The 24,044-nt window shown below is 48.2% G+C and overlaps 1 protein-coding gene across 1 annotated transcript in view; it reads left to right on the top strand.

The window, feature by feature from the left end:
- The window catches only part of Zcchc14 (zinc finger CCHC-type containing 14), a 67,541-nt gene that overhangs the window by 30,961 nt on the left and 12,536 nt on the right, over window positions 1–24,044 (top strand). Inside the window, exons 3-4 of the mRNA XM_004666050.2 lie at window positions 16,768–16,841; window positions 20,724–20,795. Of these exons, the coding sequence (XP_004666107.1) occupies window positions 16,768–16,841; window positions 20,724–20,795 (146 nt within the window). The remainder of the gene's footprint in view (window positions 1–16,767; window positions 16,842–20,723; window positions 20,796–24,044) is intronic.

The following is a 24,044-nucleotide window of genomic DNA, read 5'->3' as shown; positions in this document are numbered from 1 at the left end:
TTTGCCAGCAGTTCTGAAACACTGGTGACCTCAGAACCCAGGGGTTCTGTACATTCTTAAAAATGATGGGGTTCAAAGATTCTGTGTGTGTGTGCTGTGCCTGTCAGAAATTGCTGTAGTATCAGACAAAACTTAGCCTGAATAGAGTTTGTTCTGTGCTACTGAGGGTTGGTTTGTTATGTCGCATTACCATGATGAAAAACAGAACCCCTAAAGCCAGGCACTTTTTAAAAAAATAATATTTTATTTGAAAGAGATAAAGAACAGTCGTGCCAGGGCCTCTAGCCACTGCAGATGAACTCCAAATGCATATGCCACCTTGTGCATCTGGCTTATGTAGGTACTGAGGAATCAAACCTGGGTCCTTCCATTTTTTTAATACTTATTTTTATTTATTTATTAGAAAGAAAGAAGCAGATAGAATGGACACATCAGGGCCTCCAGCCCCTGCAAGTGAACTCTAGATGGATGCACCACCTTGTGCATCTGGCTTACATGGGTCCTGGAAAGTCAAACCTGGGTCATTTGGCTTTGCAGGCAAGTACTGCTAAGCCATACCTCCAGCCCTTGTTTGTTTGTTTGTTTGTGGAAGAGTATGTTTTTCTTAATAAAACAAGCCCCAATTTAAAACATGAATTTTAACAGCAGGAATTACAATAAGCTAACTCAGAGAATTTGCCTCTTTCTTTTTTAAAAAAAATATTTATTTATTTATTTATTTATTTGAGAGAGAAAGAGAGGGAGAGAATGGGCACATCAGGGCATCCAGACACTGCAAATAAACTCCAGATACATGCATCCCCTTGTGCATCTGGCTCACATGTGTCCTGGAGAATCGAACTGAGATCTTTTGGCTTTGCAGGCAAATGCCTTAACTGCTAAGCCATCTCTCCAGCCCTAAGCTAACTCTTTATCTTTTCTGGATTGTACTGGAATCCATTTAGCAGGGAAGCAAAGATGCTACAACTCTTCAGTGCTTCTCCTGGCTCTTCATTCCACTACTATGAGGAGGACAGACAGAGTAGAATTCAGAAGTTTTACAGTGACACCTCCCCCAACTCATATGAGTAGCCTCGAACTCACTGAAATCCTCCTACCTCTGCCTTCTTAGTGCTGGGATTAAAGGCATGTGCTACCGTGCTCAGCTCATTTCATTATTCTATTTTATTTATTTGAGAGAGAGAGAAAGAAAAGGCAGATAGAGAACAGGCACACCAGGGCCTTCAGCCTCTGCAGACAAACTCTAGACATATGTACCACCTTGTACATCTGGCTTACATGAACCCTGGGGAATTGAACCTGGGTCTTTTGGCTTTTAAGGCATGTGCCTTAACCACTAAGCCATCTCTCCAGCCTTCATTTCATCTTTTATTTTTATATATTTATTTGAGAGAGGGAAAGAGGCACAGAGAGAGAGAGAAATCAAGAATGGGCATTCCAGGGCTTCCAGCCACTGCAAATGAACTCTTATCTGGCTTACATGGGTACTGGGGAGTTGAACCGAGGTCCTCTGGCTTTGCAGGTAAGTATCTTAACTGCTAAGCCATCTCTTCAGCCCTCATTTAATCTTTTTAAAAATATTTTTATTAGCCGGGCTTGGTGGCACACACATTTAATCCCAGCACTCAGGAGGCAGAGGTATGTTCACCAAAGTTTGAGGCCACCCTGAGACTACATAGTGAATTCCAGGTCAGCCTAAGCTAGAATGAGACCCTACCTCAATCCCCCCCCCCACAAAAAATATTCTCTCCCTCTCTCTGCCTCTTTCTCTCTCTGTCTCTCAAATAAATACATAAAAAAATAAAGTTTGAAATCAAAATTTAAAAAATTGTTTTTATTTGGCCATATGCAGTGGCACTGACTTTTAATCCCTGCAATTAGGAGGCAGAGGTAGGTAGCAGTGCCATAAATTCAAGGCCAACCTAACACTACATAGTGAATTCCTGGTCACCCTGGGTTAGAGTGAGACTCTACTAAAAAACGTTTTATTTATATATGTGTCTTCATGTTATACACACATTTATATTAATATATATGTATGTGTGTGTGTGTGTGCTGTAACACACACATTTTATTTATTTACTTGCAAGCACAGAAAGAAGAGACAGGCTTATCACGGCCTCCAGCCATGGCAAGCAAACTCCAGACACATGCACCACTTTTTTACATGGGTACTGGGAAAATCAAACCCAGGTCATTAGCCTTTTCAGGCAAGCCCCTTAACCGCTGAGCCATTTTTTCAGTTTTAATTATTTTTCAGTATTAAGGCTCAAACCTCAGGCCTCACACATGCTAGGCGGCAGTGTCCTTGATTTCTAAGTCAGTTGCTCACAGCTTTTCCCAACAGGGATTCTCATTTAAACTACTGAACACAGCCATTTGAATGGCTGTTTCCCCACTTTCCCTAGAGGAAATGTGAGTAGAACATGGGATGAAAGTTCCTCGCACATAGGTCTCTACAGGGCAGCAGGGACTGCAGTGCACACTTGCAGGTTCCGAACGCCTGCAGCCCTCTGCGCCTCTTCAGAGGGACTGTGAGGATCAAGGAGCTGTACAACTGCTCTGTTGTCGAGTGTGTGCACACGTGTACCGCTCCGAGAGCCAGGATTGAATCCCAGAACTGTTTTAGCTGGTGATGTCACACGGTCGCAGTGTTTACTCCTTTGGAATCGGCAGGTGTTATGGTTTGGGCAGCAAGACAGTGTTGCCCCCAACTCTGCCCTGTGCTAGGTTGTCATATGATACAGATGCTGTGTCCTATAATAAAATGTTGGGATTGTGGGTTACGTGTTGAGAAAGCAAAAGGGAGAATACTGGTCTAAATCTCTGTAGTTAGTTTGCTGGTTGTTCTTGGAAGTTGGGCTCCTAGTTGGTCTCCTACCAGCTTACAGATGAATTTTCTTTCTTGGTTCATTCCGTGCAACTCTGTGGGCTGTGGTCTCAGCCAGCTGTCATTGACCTGGTGATGCCTTTGTTTCTTGTAACTTCATCCTTGCTGATCACGGAGCACTTGGCTCAGGGGTGGGTTGTTTGTTTAACTTCGTGGCACTCCACTTCTATCGGCAGCCCCTTTCTGTAATGAGAAGCCTTCCTCCTTCCCACCTTCTTTCTATTTATTTATTTATTTATTTATTTATTTATTTATTTATTTGAGAGCGACAGACACAGAGAGAAAGACAGAGGGAGAGAGAGAATGGGCGCGCCAGGGCTTCCAGCCTCTGCAAACGAACTCCAGACGCGTGCGCCCCCTTGTGCATCTGGCTAACGTGGGACCTGGGGAACCGAGCCTCGAACCAGGGTCCATAGGCTTCACAGGCAAGCGCTTAACCGCTAAGCCATCTCTCCAGCCCCTTCCCACCTTCTTTTCTTTACCCGCCCCCCTTCGTTTCTGAGACAGGATTTCATGTTGTCCAGGTTGGCGCTGAGGCCACTGAAGCTGAGGGTCACCTTGAACTCCTGGGCCCTCCTGCCCGCAAATGCAGGGACTCCTGGGGTGCCGCCAGCCCAGCTTAGGGAGTGTTTGTCTTGTATTCGTCTCACTTGTCTGCCACCGAGTTTGGAGGGATGTCCCCAGTTACTAAAGTCCTTCTTCCTCCCTTCTTCCTCCCTTCTTCCTGCTCTCTCCCTCCCATGCTCTAGCTCTCCTATGTCTCAAAAAAAGTGAGCTATGGGCTGGAGAGATGGCTTAGCGGTTAAGCGCTTGCCTGTGAAGCCTAAGGACCCCGGTTCGAGGCTCGGTTCCCCAGGTCCCACGTTAGCCAGATGCACAAGGGGGCGCACTCGTCTGGAGTTCGTTTGCAGAGGCTGGAGGCCCTGGCGCGCCCATTCTCTCTCTCTCCCTCTATCTGTCTTTCTCTCTGTGTCTGTCACTCTCAAATAAATAAATAATTAATTAAAAAAAAAAGTGAGCTATGCTCACTTTTCCTTCTCCAGGTTGGACATGTTCCTCTGCTCTGGCTTTGAGGTCATGTCCTACTTTGGCATTCTCAGAGTGATGTTAACCTGCTCATTGGATATTTTTTATATATATCAGAAGCTCTATTCTTCGGTTTTTAGAATCTCTACTTAGATCTCTGACTTTTGTTTCTCTGCTGAGATCCTATGCATTAGTTTACTGAAGTGTGTTTTTCCTTCTCACCATCCTGGAACATAGCGGTAACTTGGATCTTAACCTACTATTTCCACCTTTGGGTCACTTGGAACTTGGTGTAGCTCTTGGCTGATTGCTTTGGTTTTGCTCTGCAGAACCAATCCTCAGGTTTTCCCAGTTTGCTCTGTCTGATTTTCAGTTGTAACACTGTGCAAAACAAACTGTAGGATGATGGTTCTGTTACTTGCTTCTGAAGTGTGGTGAGTTGCATATGAAGTCTGTTAGTTCTTTGAGCCTGTTCCCTGTCGAGCCCACACATAGTTTCAGGTCAGCCAGGTGTAGACAGATCTCATGGCAGGCTTAGATGCTCTTCTCTATGTTCTTTTTGTTGGTTTGTTTTGGTTTTTTGAGGTAGGGTCTCACTCCACCGCAGGGTGACCTGGTACTCACTCTGTAGTTCCAGGCTGGCTGAAACTCTGCCTCCTGAGTGCTAGGATTAAAGGTGTGTGCCACCATGCCTGGCTCGTTTGAGAGAGAGATAGAGAAAAGGTAGATAGAGAAAATGGGTATGCTAGGCCTTTAGCTGCTGTAAATGAACTCCAGGTATACGCATCACATTGTGCATTTGGCTTTATGAGGGTCCTGAGGAACTGAACCTGGATCCTTTGGCTCTGCAAGCAAGTGCCTTAACCACTAAGCCATCTCTCCAATCCTTAGTTGTTTCTTAAAAAAAAAAAAAAAAAAAACTTTATTTACTATTGTTTGCAAGCCGAGAGAGAGAATATTAATTAATGGGTGTGCCAGGGTCTCTTGTCACAGCAAACAAACTCCAGACATGTGCCACCTTGTGCATTTGACTTTGTGTGGGTACTGGGGAATGAAACCTGAGCCATCAAGCTTTGCAAGCAAGCGCCTTTAACCCCTGAGCCATCTCCCCAGCCCTGTGCCTTTTTTTTTTTTTTTTTTTTTTTTTTTTTTTTTTGGCGAGAGGCACCTCTACCTCTGGTCTCGATACTGCCTCCTTAGTTTAGTCAGTTGGGCTCCTAATGGAGGCCCCACTGCCAGCATGCCATGGAACTTTCAAATGCAAACTCCCAGGTCTCCAACCTCCTGCCAGGCCTCACCTTGCTGGCATCCCTCCAGTGTGCTCAGATGTTCATCTATTCTGTGAACAGATTTTTGTCCAGAAATTCTCTTTGTAGTTGGGAGTGGGCTAGTCTACTGTGGACTGACCATAGAGATCCTTCCCACCTGGCCACTCTGCTTCCTATTTTTAGTTTTTCGAGGTAGGGTCTCACTCTAACCCAGGCTGACCTGGAATTCACTCTGTAGTCTCAGAGTGGCCTTGAACTCACAGTGATCCTCCTACCTCTGCCTCTCAAGTGCTGGGATTAAAGGTGTGCACCATCATGCCCGGCACTCGCTCTCCTTTCTGAACCAGTGGCTTTGCTTCTGGGGTGTCAGGCCCAGATGGGGAGGTGTCCACTCTCCCTGCCTTTTTTCCAGAGGTTGGTCTTTGTACTTTCTACCATCTCTTTTCCCCATTCATGGAGGCTGCCTCCTCCCAATCTCCTTCCTGTCTTGAGGCCTCTCTAACTGGGGGCATTGGGGTTCTGAGGATGCTTTCTGGAACCCCAGGCTCTTGAGTTATATCTGTAAACTAATCAAAGAATTGGGAATTCCAGATTCAAGAAAATGATTTTTTTTTCAAGGTAGGGTTTCATTCTAGCTCAGGCTGACCTGGAATTCACTCTGTAGTCTCAGGGTGGCCTTGAACTCACCATGATCCTCCTACCTCTGCCTCCCGAGTGCTGGGATTAAAGGCGTGCACCACCATGCCCAGCTCAAGATGACTTTTAAAACACCATGTTTTTGTTCAGATCTTACAAAGGAGTGGGGAAGGGAGAAAACTGAGAGGTAAGAGAAGGTAAAGTGGGGAGAAGAAAAGTACACCACATGGAGCCCATGATCCCATGTAAATGAATATGGATCTTAGAGGGGGAAAAACACATAAAAAGGGGGCTGGGTGGGCTGGAGAGATAATTTAGAAGTTAAGGCACTTGCCTGCAAGCCAAAGGACCTTGGTTCAATTCCCTAGGACCCACGTAAGCCAGATGTACAAGGTGGCACATGCGTCTGGAGTTCATTTGCAGTGGCCAGAAGCCCTGGTGTGCCCATTCTCTCTCTCAATCTTTCTCCCTCCCTCTTTCCCTCTCTCGCTCTCTCAAATAAATATTTTTTAAAGGGGGGGCTGGAGAGATGGCTTATCAGTTAAGGCACTTGTCTGTGAAGCCTAAGGATCCATATTTAACTCTCTAGGTCCCATGTTAGCCAGATGCACAAAGTAACATAAGCGCACAAGGTCACACATGTGCACAAGGGGGTGCATGCATCTGGAGTTTGATTGCAGTGGCTGGAGGCCCTGACATGCCAATTCTGTCTCCCTGCTCTCTCTCTCTCCTTTCTCCACCCCCCCCCCCATTTAAAAAAAAAAGGTCAGTGTGTTGGGCTTGCCTCCAAAAATAAAAAAAAACATAAAGGGATTTTAAAAAACATGCACTTCCAGCCAGGCGTGGTGGTGCACTCCTCTAATCCCAGCACTTGGGAGGCAGAGGTAGGAGGATTTCCTATGAATTCAAGGCCACCCTGACTGCATAGTGAATTCCAGGTCAGCCTGGGCTAGAGTGAGACCCTACCTCAAAAAAAAAACAAAACAATAACAACAAAAAATGCACTTTCAAAAAGATTAAAAGTGAAGACAGTAATAAAAGATAAGAAGTGTCTCTACCCACCCTAGCATGCTGGGCTAGAGAGAGAAACCTTACCTGGCCAAAGAACTGCCAGTTCTGTAGAGGTGGGGTGGGGGTGAGCCTGACTTCTGTGGATCCAGTGGGTATATACTTTAGAATTTGCACCACTATACCTGGACACACCTATACCAGGTGTCCCAGCCAGTCAGCTTGGGCTTAGAGGAGAAATCCACCCATACCTGGGCAGGGAGCATACCCAAGAGAGATCTAATTGGATGGGATAGGCAAGCACTAAATCCCACATCTGACAACATCAGGGCAAGGTTGTACATGCTAAGATTCTTCCCTTTAAGGGCCATCCTGGTTAAACTAAGTGCGCATTCTGGTACCCTCCACAGGGTTGCAAACTGGTGTCTACTTGGGCTGCCCCTACTGGGTGTCTTCCTCTGGCTGCACAGCAAAGCCCTGAGAGTGGGTGGGTACTTTTGCCTTCCCCTAGCCTCAGTGCCAGTGGTTCCAAAGCTGCTCCCACAGAGGCCAAGCAGTTCCTTGGTAGCACACTAGGTGGCTCTTCGACGTGACATTGGTTAGCATCCTGTCCTTCTGTGGCTTCTTCAAGTTCTTACACTGTGAAGTTGCCCCATTGCAAATGTGTCATGTGTCCACATGACCTGTACTACCACTTACTGATAACAGTCGTGCCTGACTTTCTTTCCTTGCCTCTTGGTTTCCTTGTAGCTTCCTCTGTCTGAATGTTTGTGGCCCCGAAGCTTCCTTTTTCTGTGAGCCCAGTGCTCTCTGAGTTACTGAAGCCATGTACATTCCCACCTACAGCGTCAGGGAAGGCCAATCTGGAGTATGGCCAAGATGGTCTTGGACCCAAGTCCCATTAGCCCACTGCAGTGATCTGCTGCCACACACCTCCCTGCAGTGGTTCCAAAATCTGATGCCAGTCATGGGACTTCTGCATCCTGGTACTGTGCCCATTGTTCTGCTGGGGCTGTAGTCCTAAAGCTGAAGCCAGGCTTTCCATAGTCAAGTGAGAACACAGGATTAAACGAGGTGCCATCAAGGCTGTGAGCAAAAATCTTCACAGCCTACTGTTTAAATACAGCCCATGAGCTGACTGGGACCTTCAAGACAACTGGATGCTTTCAAATGTCATCATGATATGTTAGTGCTTTGTCATCTCTTCCTGTCCTGGCCTTGTCTGATCTCCTGGACTCTCAGTCTTTTTTTTTTTTAATTTTTTTTTTGGTTCATTTTTTTATTTATTTGAGAGCAACAGACATAGAGAGAAAGACACATAGAGGGAAAGAGAGAGAATGGGCGAGCCAGGGCTTCCAGCCTCTGCAAACGAACTCCAGACGCGTGTGCCCCCTTGTGCATATGGCTAACATGGGACCTGGGGAACCGAGCCTCGAACCAGGGTCCTTAGGCTTCACAGGCAAGCGCTTAACCGCTAAGCCATCTCTCCAGCCCGACTCTCAGTCTTTTGAGAATGACTGCAGTACCCTGCTCCTGGGCCTTGAAAGCGCATCCCTCTACCCTGCAAAGGTCCTTCTCTTGCAGCCATACTGGTGCTCAGTATGCTCAGGGCCCTCCTGGTCATCCTGGTGCCACACCCCCAGCCACTCACGGTGATCATGCCTGGCTGTTTCGTATTCTGAGTTCAGACCCCTTCACGAGCAGCTCCTCAGTCCTGCCTTGACACTTTTGAAGGTTCTAGGCACTAGCTTGAGACCGTCCTTCTAGCTGTGCTCCTTTGGTTGCTTGTGCATGCTTGGAGTCACGGGGCATCATTGTCCTGGTAAACAGCCTCTTGCATACTGCTGGGCCTGGGTGCACCTTCTTGTCCGCCCTGATACTGGTGGTGGCCACCTTTGCTGTAGAACTGTTTCTCAGGTTCTTCTGTGTAAAAATTACTTTCTAACCAGGTAAGTGGCCTATCTCTTACCAGACTTTCAACTTGGTTATTTATGCTATGTGGGATTGTGTCTTCCTCTTTCATTCCGCAGGTTAATAGCCCACCACTGTCATTGTTTCCCTTACTGCACTCCCTGTCCCAGACTCTGCCACAGTTTGTCTTTCTGATCTACCCATCCTTTCTTCAGCTCTTCCTTTGTGTGCTGGTAGTACAAGGTCAGGATGAGGCTCCCCTGTCCTAGGCCTGGTTAATATGTGGAAGAGGCTTTAAGAAGTCTCAGCCTGGTGCTGGTGTGCTGTAGTGGTTTGACTGAGGTGTCCTCCATAAACTTGGGTGTTCTGAATGCTGGGTTCCCAGCTGATGGAGATTTGGGAATTAATGCCTTCTGGAGGCAGTGTGTTGTTGGGGGCAGACTTATGGGTGTTATAGCCAATGTCCCCATGCCAGTGTTTGGCACACTCTCCTGTTTCTGTTGTCCACCAGATGTTGGGTAGGGGGTGATGTCCACCCTCTGTTCATGTCATCGTTTTCCCTGCCATCATGGAGCTTCCTCTTCGAGCCTATAAGCTAAAATAAACCTCTTTTTCTCCACAAATTGCTCTTGGTTGGGTGATGTCTACCGGCAGTGCAGACCTGACTGCAGCATGTGCCCTGCCAGTGGTGCGCATGGATGTTACACACACTTACTGGAAAGTGGCTCCAGTGGTGCAGCTGACTTAGTCTATCCCCGGGGCTCCTTCCAGGGCCTCTGTCCTGTGTTGGCAGCACCTTCTCCACCAGAGAGTTCCTGCCTGGTCAGTTCTCCTGCATGTGACTTGTTGCCACCTCTGTGACCCCCCCCCCCTTGTTCCTTGCATGGAAGTCCCCTGTGCCCTCTTCAGACCTCGTGCTCCCTTTTGGACCAGCCCCATTCTCAGTGGCATCCCTGTAGCCCCTGGAGATCTAAGCCCATGGTGACTACCTGCCTCTGATGATCCTGATGATCCCTTAGAGTGAGTAGGAGGGAAGGAACTGAGGAAGGGCTGCCAGCTGCCCACCTCATGTGGAACACAGGAGGTCCTAGGCAGCTTCTTTTGGGGAAGTGCAAGCTCAGAAGTAGCAGGGTGCTTTTTGGCACACTGAACCTGTCCCCCCTTTTTTTTTTTTTTTTTTCTTTTTTCTTTTGAGGTAGGACCTTGCTGTGGCCCAGGCTGACCTGGAATTCACTATGTAGTATCAAATTGGCCTCGAACTCACAGCTATTTTTTTGCCTTGGTCTCCAGAGTATTGGGATTAAAGGTGTGTGCCCTCATGCCAGGCTGAACCTCTCCCTTCTGCTGGAGCGTCTTGTGGATTTTGTCTACAGGGACCCTGTTGAGGCTTTGCCTATTGTGAGCAACTCAGGGCTGGTGGCTTCACTCTCATGCTTTCCCTGCGTTCTGTGGTGTAGGCTCCATCTTGCTGATTGAGGACCATCTAGAGCACTCTTGTCTTCCCTCTTCTGAGGATGTCACCCGCCCTAATTATGTAGTTGTGGATGGCAGCTCTTTTCTACCAGTAAAGGGATCCGCTATCTTCTTGCCTTGGTGGTTTCTGATGAGAAATGAGCTATTTGATGGGTTTCCTGTGAGGTAATGTAGTTTTGTCTGCTTTCTTCAAGATTTCGTCTTTAGTTTTTAGCATCTTGATTATGGCATGTGGGTGTCTGTCCTGTTGGCAGTTCATTAGCTTCTTGAATTTTGTTTTTCACTATATTGAGAAACAGCATTATTCCATTCCCATCCTTTATTCACTTTTTGTTATTTGCAGTTTTCATTCTGCCGTTGAGGCAGGGTAGGGTCTCACTCTAGCTCCTCCTGCCTCAGCCTCCTGGCCACTGGTGTCAGTTGTCCACCACACCCAGCTTTCTTTGGTTCTTTACACCCTGATTTATTTGGCCTTTTTGCCTTCTTTTTGTTTCCAGAGTGTTCACCTCACTTGCTGGTGTGGCTATGTAGTGTGTGTGTGCATGCATGTGTGTGTCCCTGTCTGGCTTGGCACATGTGAGGGTGTAGAAGTGTCACACATATGTGCACATGCAGGTGGGACTAAGCAGTTGATGTTGGTAACAACATCTTTCTCATTTTGCCTTATGATTTTTTGAGACAGAGAATGAGGGCGAGAGAGAGAGAATGGGTGTGCAAGGGCTTCTAGCCACTGTAAATGAACTCCAGATGCATGTGCCACCTTGTGCATCTGGCTGATATGGGACCTAGAGAATTGAATGTGGGTCCTTAGGCATCACAGGCAAGTGCCCCAACCATCAAGCCATCTCTTCCACCCGAGACACTGTCTTTTATTGGATCTAGGACTCACCCATTCAGAAAGAGTAGCTAACCAGCAAGTCCCAGATACCCTCTTGTCTCTGCCTCCCCAGCACTGGAATTACAGGATTACAGGCACATCCCAATATGCCCAGCATTTTACATGGGCACTTGAGATTCAAACTCAGTTCTTGACACGATTGTGCAACAAGCCCTTTACCCACTGAGCTGCTTCCCCTGTCCTTTACAGTAATTGTTAAGTGCTCTTGTCTGTTAGTTCCAAGCTCTGTGCCATTTCAATGGTGGAAAATACTGATTTTCTGGAGTGCTAGGACATGAGCCTCTGGCTCGTTAAGACTCACATAGAATGATGGTGTCTGGCCCCAGCAGAGCATCTTCCTGGCTGGATTCTGTATATACTTTCTGCAGTGCTGTTTGGCTAAGCCCTTCCTACACCTGGCCTAGTAGCCAGTCTGGGTCTTGGGTATGGTGGTAGACAGCTTCATACTGCTGGGATGAACATCCAGAGCAGACACAGCTTGTGGCAAGAAGGGGTTGATCTTAAGCTTACAGATGCAGGGGAAGTTCCAGCAGCAGTGGAGGAAGCTGCTTCCACACATCCAAGCCGAGAGAAGCCACCAAGCAGCCAGCAAGCCCCAAGAGCCCAGGGAGCTGCAGCAAGCAGGACCCCAGAGCTTAGACCTCTCTGCAGACCTTTGGGCTGGAATTCAGATCCGTCCCTCGCTTGACACCTTAGAGCTGGACTCCAGGATCCGCCCCCAGCGGCCCCTCCTCCAGCCAGGCTGCTGGAAACCCATGTTACAAGCTTTAATAAAACACCTGAGTTGCTGGGCATGGTGATGCATGCCTTTAATCCCAGCACTCGGGAGGCAGAAGTAAGAGGATCACCATGAGTTCGAGGCCACCCTGAGACTGCATAGTGAATTCCAGGTCAGCCCAAGCTAGAGTGAGACCCTACCTTGGGGGAGGGAAAAAGAAACTTGAGTCTGTGGGAGAAGTACATTCAGACGACCACAGGTAGTAACTCAAGTGTGATCCCCAGGTCTGTGCATATGTGCAGTCAGCAGTACCTGGGGAGGAGAGGGGGGGTCAAGCCCAGGAGCTCATAGATACCCTGTGGAAGGGTGGGCACATCCCCTTGACCACCCTAATCCTGGTGCTTCCTGTGCCCTGGAGCTACATTTAGGAGGCTCTGCTGGACATTACTTTGTTTGTGGGAGGACGGAGGAGAGAACAGTGCAGTTTCACCCTACCATCTTGGGATCACAGTGAGAAAAATTGCCACCCTCTGTGTTTTGAGCAGCCTCTACTGCTGCCTCACCTTACTGCATCCTAAAACAATAGTTTTTGAGATCCTTTTGCTTCAGCCTCCCTTGTGCCAGGGAGGATTTTGACAAGGGTGAGGTGATCTGAAGCTGCACGAATGGCAGGGTCACCTCCATGAGTATTCAACTCCTAGCCGTCTGTATGAAGACCAGTGGGCCAGCGGCAAGTGCGTCGTGACTGACCGTGTATTTCTTACTTTCACTTGAAAACCAAGGGTCTTTGGGTTGCAGAGTTGGCATGACCTGGCCTACCTGTGGCCATGTCCTTTGGTGCCTCCCTGGGCAGTGCCATCCTGAAGTCTGTTGTGAAGGTCTGATGCTTTTCAGTGGTGTGGTCTGCTCAGAGCTCTGTGCTGCTTCTCTGCCCGAGGTGAGGATTGTTGCTTTAAAGTACAATTCTTCCTTGCTTGCACGTAGGGGTGGGAAATATTTGTCAATGTGGTGAAGCCAGGTTGGAGGTGTTTTGTGTTTTTTTCCTCTGGGGAGACACAGTGACCTAGCCCTGCTGTGCACAGGCCTGTGGGTTCCCCTCCCGGCCTAGGCATGGCAAGAGCCAGTTTTTACAACATGGTAGGTACGGCTAGATGCCTTAACTTTGGGACATTTTTATTTTTATTGTTCCCCAGAACCTTTTTGTTTGTTTTTTGAGGTAGGATCTCACTCTAGCCCAGGCTTACCTGGAATTCACTATGTAGTCTCAGCAGGGCTACGAACTCACAGAACAGCGATCCTCCTACCTCCCCTACCCTTCCCTATGCTGGGATTAAAGGTGTGCACTACCAACTTTTTATGTCTCTGTTGTTCCATTGTGTGAGCCATTTTGTTTTTGTGGTTCTGGAGTGGAAACTTCTGGAACCTGGGGCCTTATGTACACTAGGTAGACACTGTGCCACTGAACTGTCCCAGCCTCTGGAAAGATGGTTTCTAGCGCTCCAAAGTGGAGAGTGTGTTTAAACATGTCTCTTCTAGGCATGGGTTCCCTCACCCACTACTATCCGCCTTGACTTCGGGAAGGCCTCTCTAGGGGGTCCTCTTCCTGGGCCCCTGGGTAGGACAGCAGTGCTGGTACCTGAAAAATACACTTTCATCTGACAACAGCCAAATGACATTCATCTGCTTATCCTGTTTTCCTGTCCAGTTCTGAGCCACTTCCCCTCCATCCAAATCATGTTCCTTTTTCTTTTCTCATGTGGCCTGATGCCCTTTGGTATGAGAAGTGCAGGGAAGTTCTTTGCATGTACACCTTGTTGCTTAGAAAAGGGAAGAAGGGGGCTGGAGAGATGGCTTAGCGGTTAAGCGCTTGCCTGTGAAGCCTAAGGACCCCGGTTCGAGGCTCGGTTCCCCAGGTCCCACGTTAGCCAGATGCACAAGGGGACACACGCGTCTGGAGTTCGTTTGCAGTGGCTGGAAGCCCTGGCTCACCCATTCTCTCTCTCTCCCTCTATCTGTCTTTCTCTCTGTCTGTCACTCTCAAATAAATAAATAAATAGTGAACAAAAAATATTTAAAAAAAAAAGAAAAGAAAAGGGAAGAAGGGTTAGAGTGATATCAGTGTGGGTAAGATGCTAAGCTCTGCTCTGGAGCAGCAGAGGAGCTACTGACCGTCCAGCTCCAAGGAGCAGCTTAGAGCAGTGAGTGTCAAGCTGTGCACCATCCAAGGTAGTGCCCTCTACTCACAGACATTCAGAGTAATTCCTGTGAGAGCTGCTTTAGGCTTAAGACTCTGCAGGGAATGGGCTCCAGCATTTCCCCCTAAGCTACTGACCCCAAGTCGGGCTAGCCAGCAAGTTGGAGTACATTGTTTCTTCCAGTGGGCTCTTGGCCTTCTTCCATTTCACTAACGCCTGGCCTGTGTTAGCACCTGCGGCCTAAGTACTCTGCTGTGGTGAGGGGCTCGCAAACCAGTCTGAAAGGCATCTTCAGGTTGTTATGTGGTGTCTCGCTCCACTTCTGAGGCCTGCTGTGCTCGTGAGCCTGGCCAGTTCTACTGTGGCATACAGAAAACAGCTGTCAGTGGTGCCAGGATAGTTGTTGACACAAACAGGTGGAGGCGGCCTCTGCATATCAGCCCTGGTCATACAGCTCTGGCTGCAGTGTGTGAATGTCAGCAGGCTCCATTCTGCGCTGTCCTGTGTAGCAACTGTGCACAGGTGACTGTGGGGTGCCTAGAGTGTAGTGGCACCACCAAGGAACTGAGGTTAGTTTCATCCCATTTCAGTTCATTTAAACCAGGCACACAGCAGCTCCAGCATCAGGCAATGCAGGTGAAGGAACCTCCCAGAGCAGGCTGTACAGAGCAGGTTGTCCTTCTCCGGGCAGGTTGTCATTTTCCGAAGGGAAAGCCTGTAACCACAAAAAAAAAAAAAAATCAAAATTATCATTAAGTAAACAAACATTTTTTAACTGTAGGACATGTTAGTTCCTTAAAGGCTTGCTGAGGTCTTTTGTTTTCTGTTTTTTAGTGTTTTCCAGGTAGGGTCTCATTCTAGCCTGGGCTGACCTGGATCTCACTCTGTAGTCCCTGGCTGCCCTCTAACTCACAGCAATCCTCCTACCTCTGCCTCCCCAGTGCTGAGATTAAAGGTGCATGCCACCATGCCCAGTTTATCTTTCTTTTTATTACAAACTCTTAAAAAAATATTTTTGGCCCAGGTGTGGTGATGCATGCCTTTAATCTCATCACTAGGGAGGCAGAGGTAGGAGAATTGCCATGAGTTTCAAGGCCAGCCTGACCATTATGTAATTCCAAGTCAGCCTGGGCTACTATGAGACCCTACCTTGAATAATCAAAAAAAATTAATTAAAAAATACATATACAGCCAGGTGTGGTGGCACATGCCTTTAATCCCAGCACTCACGAGGCAAAGGTAGGAGGATCACAGTGAGTTCGAGGCTACCCTGAGAACAGAGTGAATTCCAGGTCAGTCTGGGCTAGAGCGAGACCCTACCTTGAAAAACCAAAAAGTAAAAATAAAAATATATGTATAGAGCCAGGTGTGGTAGCACACACCTTTAATTCCAGCACTTGGGAGGCAGAGGTAGGAGGATCGCTGTGAGTTCGAGGCCACCCTGAGACTACATAGTGAATTCCAGGTCAGCCTGAGCCTACAGAGAAACCCTACCTCAAAAAAACACACAAAAAAAAAGAAAGAAGAAAAAAAGAAAAGAAGAACATACCTCTGTGAGAGAGACAGAGAATGAGCGAGTATGGATGTGCCAGGGCCTCCTGCCACTGCAGGTCTCTGTACCACATTGTGTATCTGGCTTTACAAGGGTACTAGGAAATCAAACCTGGGCTGTCAGGCTTTGCAGGCAAGCGCCTTTAACTGCTGAGTCATCTCTCCAGTCCTACAAAATCTTTTTTATGCAACTTCTGGATTGTCCCCCAACATCTCACAAAGATGGTATTCCTTGAGGAATGTTCCAGCAGGCACTGACTCAGCTGACCGGAAGAGTGTGTTTCTTCAGGAGTGTGTGTTCAGGCTCTGATGAACCTATGAAGTATTTCATGTTGGACAGTAATGGTTTTGAGATATGCAGAAATGCCCACAGTGCACTGCCGCATGGCTTCCAGCAGTCAGGAAAGGTTCCCCAGCATCACCATCCTCCTCTGCCATGGTCTTTCCTAGTTGCCTGAGGGTGGTGGCTTATATGACGCATGCTTTTGGAAAGCAACTAGCTGAAAAGAGCAGCTGGAGCCCTGCATCAGACCACAGCAGCAGTTTCCTCTGATGGAGGATGCACATGCCTGGATGCCGGCAGCACGCTTTACCGAGAGCACCAGATTGGTTTATCTAGAAATCATCCTCGAGGAGAAAAGTTTAGAGGAGGAGCTAGGGAGAGTGGCAAACTGGTCTTTACATGGTCTGGCCACACCCTCAAAGCCATGGCGCACATGCTAGAACTGCCAGGACCCCTCCAGAGCGGCCACTCAGAGCCTCTGTTTCCATGCTGGTAGCAAGGCTGAAGGCAGCGAGCAGGCCCTCAGAGAGACCCAGGGGATGGTGCCCAGGCTTCTTGCCAGAGCACTTTCTGTGGAGAATGTTAATTCAGGTTCCCATTAGTTGGAGCCAGTTTGGGACTGTCCTGAGGGCCAAAAGGCAGGGGTCAGCTATCATCAGTCTGTTTGCAGGCTCACAACCCTCACCTGACCCATGTGCTTTACTTCCTTTCCTGGAATTTTGCTGGTGTTTTTGCCTGTGTGTCCATTAGCCCTGTGCTAGGCAAGGCCCGTGGCAGGGCCACACAAGTCTAGGCTAATAGCTTTGCTGTGAAATTGCCAAGCTGTCACATATCAAGCATCATGTATGTACCTCAAGGTTTCACTTCCATCTTGTAATTTTGGGGTTTTTTTTTTTGTTTACTTTTACAGTGAATGTTGAAAAGATTGACCTGAAGGGATTTTCACACACAAAAAATGACAGAAATGTTGAATGTTCCTTTGAGGTAAGATACTGTTTTTCTCCCTCTCTAAGGTAATGAAGAAAACATTTGTCATGTGCAGACATGGATATGTATCTGAATAGAAGCAGTACCCTTTGCAAAGCACTACTGAGCGAGGTGGGCCTGGAGTCTCGCTGGGTGGGCATCTCTGGGTTAGGGCAGATGGTTAGGGAACAGCAACATCTGTGGAGCAGAAGTCAGGCTCTTTTCAGTTCTGTCTTTGTCCAAAGCACATGATTAGGACAGTGGCTGAACCTGTCTATGGCTCGCCTTCCTTGGGAGGGGAGACCACTGCTGCATCTGCCTCGGGCCTGAAGAGAATTAAAGGGGTGCCATTGTGGTGCTGGATACTTAAGAGCAGTAAGTGCCCCTGGACGAATCCTACCACCTCGCTGGCTAAATGACAACAGTCTGTATGGGGAACATGATGCAAACTGATGAGTCACGAAGGATGAGCCATGTTGTGTGAAGAGGAGAGACCCACCATGACAGAGGCTTAAACAATACTTTCCATGTCAGGGTATTTCCCAGGTCTCAGTTGGAACTTGAATCCTGGCTCCCCTGCCTTACTGCTTTGACACCCCTAGGTTGTGGCCTTCAGCCTTGTGATCCAAGATGGCAGAGAGGGCAACAGGATGAAGAGGAGGAGCATTCCACTTAGGCTCTGTTGGCCAGGACTCAATTTCCTGGTCCCACTTAGCTGCCAGGGAGCCTGGGAAATGCATTCTGGCTGGTCATATTGCTGGCTCAGGATCACCCGGCGTGGTGCCGAGGCTCCCCTCACTACACTGGCAGACATGGACAGATGGTAAGAATCTGTCCCCGTGGCACTGGCGCCTACTCTGAGGAGTAGAAACTTGCTTAGTGCCTCGTACCGTGTGCCGGGAGCACTGGGAAACTTACTGAAGGGTGTGAAATGGCCGGGCGTGGTGGCACACGCCTTTAATCCCAGCATTTGGGAGGTAGAGGTAGGAGGAGCACCATGAGTTCGAGGCCACCCTGAGCACCCTGAGACTACACAATGAATTCCAGGTCAGCCTGAGCCAGAGTGAGACCCTACCTTGAAAAAACAACAACAACAAAAAACTGTGAAAATGGAGCTCTACCATAAGACTTTGAGTCCTTTTACCACTGAGAAGTTGTTGAGAGGTGCTGCATAGTGAGAACCTCCTGTGCTGCAGGGGTCTTTTCTAAATGTCAGGAAAGCCCTTGCCCCTGGGTTTTGCATGTTGTTGGCTTATGATAACACTAGAGCCTCGGGGCCATGGAACTTTTCCCAGGCCTGGCTCAAGGGTGTGTGGGCAGCAGGCTGTGCCGGGCCCTGGGTGTGCAGTGGCTCTTGCACACTTGGAAGCCTAGATGCTGCATGGTTTTTGAGGACACAGTTGTAAGAGCATGTTGCACATGAAGCCATTGTGTGGTGAGCTGGCCTCACTTCTGCTCAGGCTAGTCACAGTGGGCTTCGCTGTGGCCTTGAAGTTCCTTGCCCTCTGTATAGTTACTGTGGCACAGCTGTGCAGTAAGAGATACGGTAATGTTGCAGTGCTCAGGGCCATCTGTAGCTTTTCCACAAAGAGGTAAGAATCGGCAGGAGTAGTGCCAGTCAGGAAAAGGAGGCGCAGCCACTAACTGATGCCCAAGGCCTTTGAGGGCAGCCAAGATTCTGGACTGTGCTGGAGTAAACTCGTTGCCTACGCCCTTGACTTACTCAGCAACACGTGGTGGCTGGGATGTTTTCTGCCCAAAGGGCTAAACTGGTGTGTTTTAGGGCTTGCTTCGGTTATGTGGAAACTTTCTCTTTCTTTAGTCTGTCTGCTTGTTTGCTGCTTCTTGGCGTGGCCCATGGTTTCAAGGGGGACCCACCCATGCATGCCGTTTGGATGTAGCCTTGCTGCATGCATGTCCCTTCCCTGTGACTTGTGCTCTGTCTGCTGTGTCAGACTGTTGCCTGCTGCCATCTCTTCAGCCAAGCCCTTCCCTTCTGCTCTTGGCTCAAGACCCATTGCGTATATAGATGGCGGTGTTCAATCAATCATTCAAATGATAGTCTGTGCCTCCTCCAGGCTTTTTCCTATCCCTCTCTGATTAGAGTGAATCAGACTCAGGTTCCTGAGCTGCCTGCTTCCCACTGCAGTGTAAGCTAGGGCAAGGCCTGTGGCTAAGGCCAGCTGACCAGCCCCTGGCTGGTGGAGATGAAGCATGGGATGCTTCTGGGCTCCAGAGGGAGGAGCTAGTGCAAACAGGAAGTGGTGCTATTATTGCTGCTGGCCTGCGCCTGGGTGGTGTCTAGATTTTCTTGTGTGATGGCTTCAAGACAGTCCTGACAGTGCCCTGTGGCCCTTGGAGGAAGAGACTGGAGACACGTCAGGTCTCTCCTGTGGAGCCTTCTGATGGTGTAGGAAAGAATGGACTTTGGTGGCTGTTGGCTTATGGTGGCTCAGTTTGGGTAGATGTGGGTCTCCAGAGCCTCTTTTGCTCCATATCCCTCCTGCCCCAAGGCCTGGCCCACACCTCAGCTGGGCAACTTGGAAATGAACCAGCAGATCCCTTGGGAGTGACGCCAGGATTCTGCACTCTTAGCTCCCAGGGCTCCCTCTCTGCCTGCCTGGAAGACCCTGGGAACACATAGTGGGTATAGAAACTTCATGGTGGGGGAGAGGGTTAGCCACTTTCAGTGTGATTGTCCTGCTAACTTTGTTGTTTGGCTATGGATGTCACACCTGTGACCTGGTGGGGCGGATGTGGGCCACAATCGAGTGTTTCTTAACATACCATACTTCACAGAACACATGTTGTCAGGTGTTTTGGTCAAGCATCTGAATGGCCCATTTTCACCTTGAAGCAGAGGTGTCACATGGACGGACATGCGCGCGCACACACACACACACACGTCTCTTCTCACTACAAATGAATACCAGATGCCTGTGCTACGTTTTCCATCTGGCTTTATATGGGTGCTGGAGAATTGAACCCAAGCCATCAGGCTTTGAAGGCAAGCACCTTTGACCACTGAACTCTCCCCAACCCCTACATTTGAGATTTTAAGCAAAGCAGATTTCTCCAGTCAGTGCACTTCTCTCATGACACCCCATCCTCATCCTTCTAAGTGAATTCCGGCTGCCCTGTGCGCAGAGTCCCTCAGCTGCTGAAGTAGCCCATATCCAGGTTGTGTTGGCACCTCCTGAAGTACATGCTGCAACGAAGGAGAGAAGATAGGAGAGTGTAACCTGTTCCAGAAGCTTTATGAAGTCAGAAGATCATGCCAGCCACAGAACTATGGGTTCGTGACAGGTGCGGAGCCCACAGGAATGTACAGATACACCACCAAGCCCCCACTCATCTCCTGGGCTCTTCTGGCCCCATACATCCTATTGCTTGCTTCTCAGCTGTGATCATTCTGCTGTCCCATTGTCATGGATTTATTCAGGTGCCACCCCACACGTGTCAGCTTTAATGAGGCCCTGGACCTACACTCATGTTCACATGGGCACAGCCCCTGCCCAGCATGGCACCTGCTTCTGAATGCAGGGGCTGATATATTGGAACTTCTTGATGCTTTGTCCAGTATCACATTCTTAGCCAAGAAGAGGCAATCCCTTGAGGAAGTGGACCTGATAAATACAGGGATTGGGAATGCAAATGATTTTCTGGAACTTGGACCCAATGCTTGAGTGATTTGTTGGTATTTGAATGGACTTTGTATTTGAAGCTTGGATAGACTTGGGTTATGTGACTGTTCTTTACATAGCAACCCAGGGGTGTACGTGCCCCATTCACCAGGTACTTAGTTTCTACACCAGTGCCAGCTGTGAGTTCTGGACACCCGGGCTGTGAGTTAAGTATGTGGTTTTATTTTTAAGGCTTCTTTGTTTGCTTGTTTTTAAGGTCTTATGGTCTGATTCTTCAGTAACATCAGTAACCAAGTCTTCCTCAGAAGTGACTGAATTTATTTCAAAGGTAAGGTGATTAAGGACTTTTGGAACAGTGAAAAGTGTCACATTTCCCAGTGGTTGCTCATGTTGTAGTGACTTGTCAGTGGTTCCTATCTTAGTTGTTCCAGTCAGCAGAAAGGTCTGGGGTCTGCTTCTGAGAGGCGTGTGGCTACAGACACAGGCCAAGCATCCTTCAACTGTTACGATGGCAGAGTCAAGGAAGCACATGGTGCGCAGTTTCTGGGGCTCTCCCCTTTCTCCGCCACTCTCCCAGTGGGAGGTAGCAAGCACCACACTCGAGTGGCTGGGTGGTAGGATCATTTCTCTTCCCACCTATCTGATTCTATTTTTCCTTTTTAAATTTGTTGAAGAAATAACATTCAGACACAAAGTTTTTCTACCAAATCATATATGTTTAAAGTCCTTGGGCCAAGACCATATAGCAGTGACTACTGTCTCAGCCATTGTAATGCATCTCAAATGCTCATCTTTGGGAAAGAATTGACATATCTAACATGACTTCAAATTGGGTATTAAACTTCATAATCATAGCACAGAACCATCTGTGGTGCTGCATGGGTATGGTCCCACATATGTTAGGCTGAGACAAGAGGATGGAATTCAAGACCAGCCTTGGCGTTACAGTGAGGCTCTGATTCAAAAAGGGGCACAACCCTACGAGAGAATGTGAGCATGTCATCATAGCCTGAATAGGGGAGAGTTAGTTGTCTGCTTGTTCTACAAGGCACTGGGGAGTGCAGAAGTATAGGGCCATGCCCTTTGTGGTTATAGACCCCGTAGGAACATGCATTCCTCTGTGTTCAAAGCATTGAACTTGGCCTGGAAAGGTGCCTAAGTGGTTAAAGGTGCTTGCCTGGAAAGCTTGGTGGCCCAGGTTCGGTTCCAGTATCCACATAAAGTGGTGCATGCATTGGTTGGAGTTCATTTGCAGTAGCAAGGGGCCCTGATGTGTCCTTCCTGTTCCTCCTCCCCTTTCTGCTTACAGATAAATTATTGTTCTTAATTCCTGATTTTGCTCCCCTGGGACCAGCTCCTCGTTGCATAACAAATGTCTCTGGACTCCCTTTTCCCCTAGGACCTTGACCTTTTATTGGTCTGGGCCAGCTCATTCTTAGCTGCTTGGGCCACTGGCCTTCCTGGGGCTCTGGTTTGTGGTCCTCACACAGGTTGAGAGGATTCATGTATGTATCTCCTCAGGTTTGTCTTTCACTCTAATGTCTTCCCTTGGTGCTCTGTCCATGCTTCCAGCTGCCAACTCTGCTCTTCTTGCTCTTGTACTTGCTGTTACCATGGGGACAGTCCTGTCTGCTGATATTGCCCTTGCCCTCTGTGCCCGGGATGCACTAGGGCCTGTTGGACTCCTTGTGCTTCTTCTCAAGCACGTTAGTTGTGCTTGATCTCCCCTAGCTTTTCTTACTTTGTTTTTGTTTTACGAGTTAGGGTCTCACTCTAGCCCAGGCTGACCTGGAAGTGACTTTGTAGTCTCAGGATGCCCTTGAACTCATGGCGATCCTCCTAGCTCTGCCTCCCAAGTGCTGGGATTAAAGGTGTACACCACCAAGCCTAGCTTCTCTATTTCACATGTTTGACAATGAAACTCAGCTGAACTTGCCCCTCATTCATTCATGCATTCATTCACATTGTCTACCTTTTCTGTTAGGCCTTTTACAGTGCTGACCATCATTGTTTTTTAAGTCCAACATCTGGGTTACATCTTTTAAAAACAGGTTCTTATGTAGCCCCAGGCTGGCTTCAAACTCACAGTGTAGCTGAGGATGACCTTGAATTTCTGACCCTCCTGTCTTTACCTTCAGACTGCTGAGATGTTGGGCATGTACCACCACACCTAGTTTTTGCTATGCTAGTGATCAAACCTAGCACTCCTTCATGCTAGGCCAGAACTCTGCCAATTGAGGTACAGCTCTCTGGGTTATTTCTGAGTCTGCATCTAATGCAATCACCTCCCCTTTGACAGTTTTTGTTTTGTTTTGTTTTGTTTTTTAATTTTTTTTGTTTTATTATTTATTTATTTGAGAGTGACAGAGAGAGAAAGAGGCAGAGAGAGACAGAGAGAGAGAGAGAATGGGCGCGCCAGGGCCTCCAGCCACTGCAAACGAACTCCAGACGCATGCGCCCCCTTGTGCATCTGGCTAACATGGGTCCTGGGGACTCGAGCCTCGAACCAGGGTCCTTAGGCTTCACAGCAAGTGCTTAACCACTAAGCTATCTCTCCAGCCCTTGTTTTGTTTTTGATTTAAGAGAGAAACAGAAAATTGGTGGGCCAGAGCCTCAGCCCCTGTACTCGAACTCCAGGCGCTTGTGTGGGCATGTGTGACCTTGTACTTGCCTTACGTTTTGTGCATCTGGAGAGTCGAATATGGGTCCCTTAGGCTTCTCAGGCAAGCACTTTAACTGCTAAGCCACGTGTCCAACCCTTGACAGGGTTTTATCCTGTAGCTCAGGCTGGCCTTGAACTCAGTCTTTCTGCCTCAGCCTACAGAGTGCCGTGATTATAGGCATGAAGTCAGCATCCATAGCTTACTTTGATTTTGTTTTGTTGAGACAGAGTCTCATTTTAGCCCAGGCTAACCTGGAACTCACTGTATAGTCCTGGCTAACCTCCATTTACAGCAGTGCCCCTACTCAGCCTTCTCCCCTTGGGATTAAAGGTATAAGTCACCATGCCCGGATTTCATTTATATCTTTTGTTGTTGTTTTGTTTTTTTGAGGTAGGGTCTCACTCTAGCCCAGGTTAACCTGGAATTCACTATGTAGTCTCAGAGTGGCCTTGAACTCATGGTAATCCTCCTACCTCTGCCTCCTGAATGCTGGGATTAAAGGAGTGCACCATTTATATCTTTATTATAGTTTCCCCTTATTTATTGTTTTTCTTATGGCTTCTATTTGGTTGAATGTTAGACAACTTGTTTGGAAGGTTGTAGAGACTGAGGAAATATCTATGCCCAGAGTGGGTCTCAACTACCAGGCTTCTAATGAGGTGAGGTCCTTGGATCCATCTAGGCAGAAGTGGCTGGCTCTGGGTGTGTTCTTGGCATCATTTCCATCACAATACCATATCTGCTGCTGTTGCTGCTGCTGCTTGGGCCCAGAGCTGCCCAGGGCTCTCCTCTGTGGCCCTGTTGTAAATTTGCTCTTGGCTGTCCCAATCTACTAAGGCACGGAAGGATCTGTCCCAGTTCTTGCCCTCATCCAGTGGTGAGCTATTGTTGCCTGCTACCTGGTGCTAGACTTG

The sequence above is a fragment of the Jaculus jaculus genome, chromosome 1, assembly GCF_020740685.1.
Source record: "Jaculus jaculus isolate mJacJac1 chromosome 1, mJacJac1.mat.Y.cur, whole genome shotgun sequence".
Taxonomy (NCBI): domain Eukaryota; kingdom Metazoa; phylum Chordata; class Mammalia; order Rodentia; family Dipodidae; genus Jaculus; species Jaculus jaculus.
This window is presented reverse-complemented; position numbering and strand designations above follow the sequence as displayed.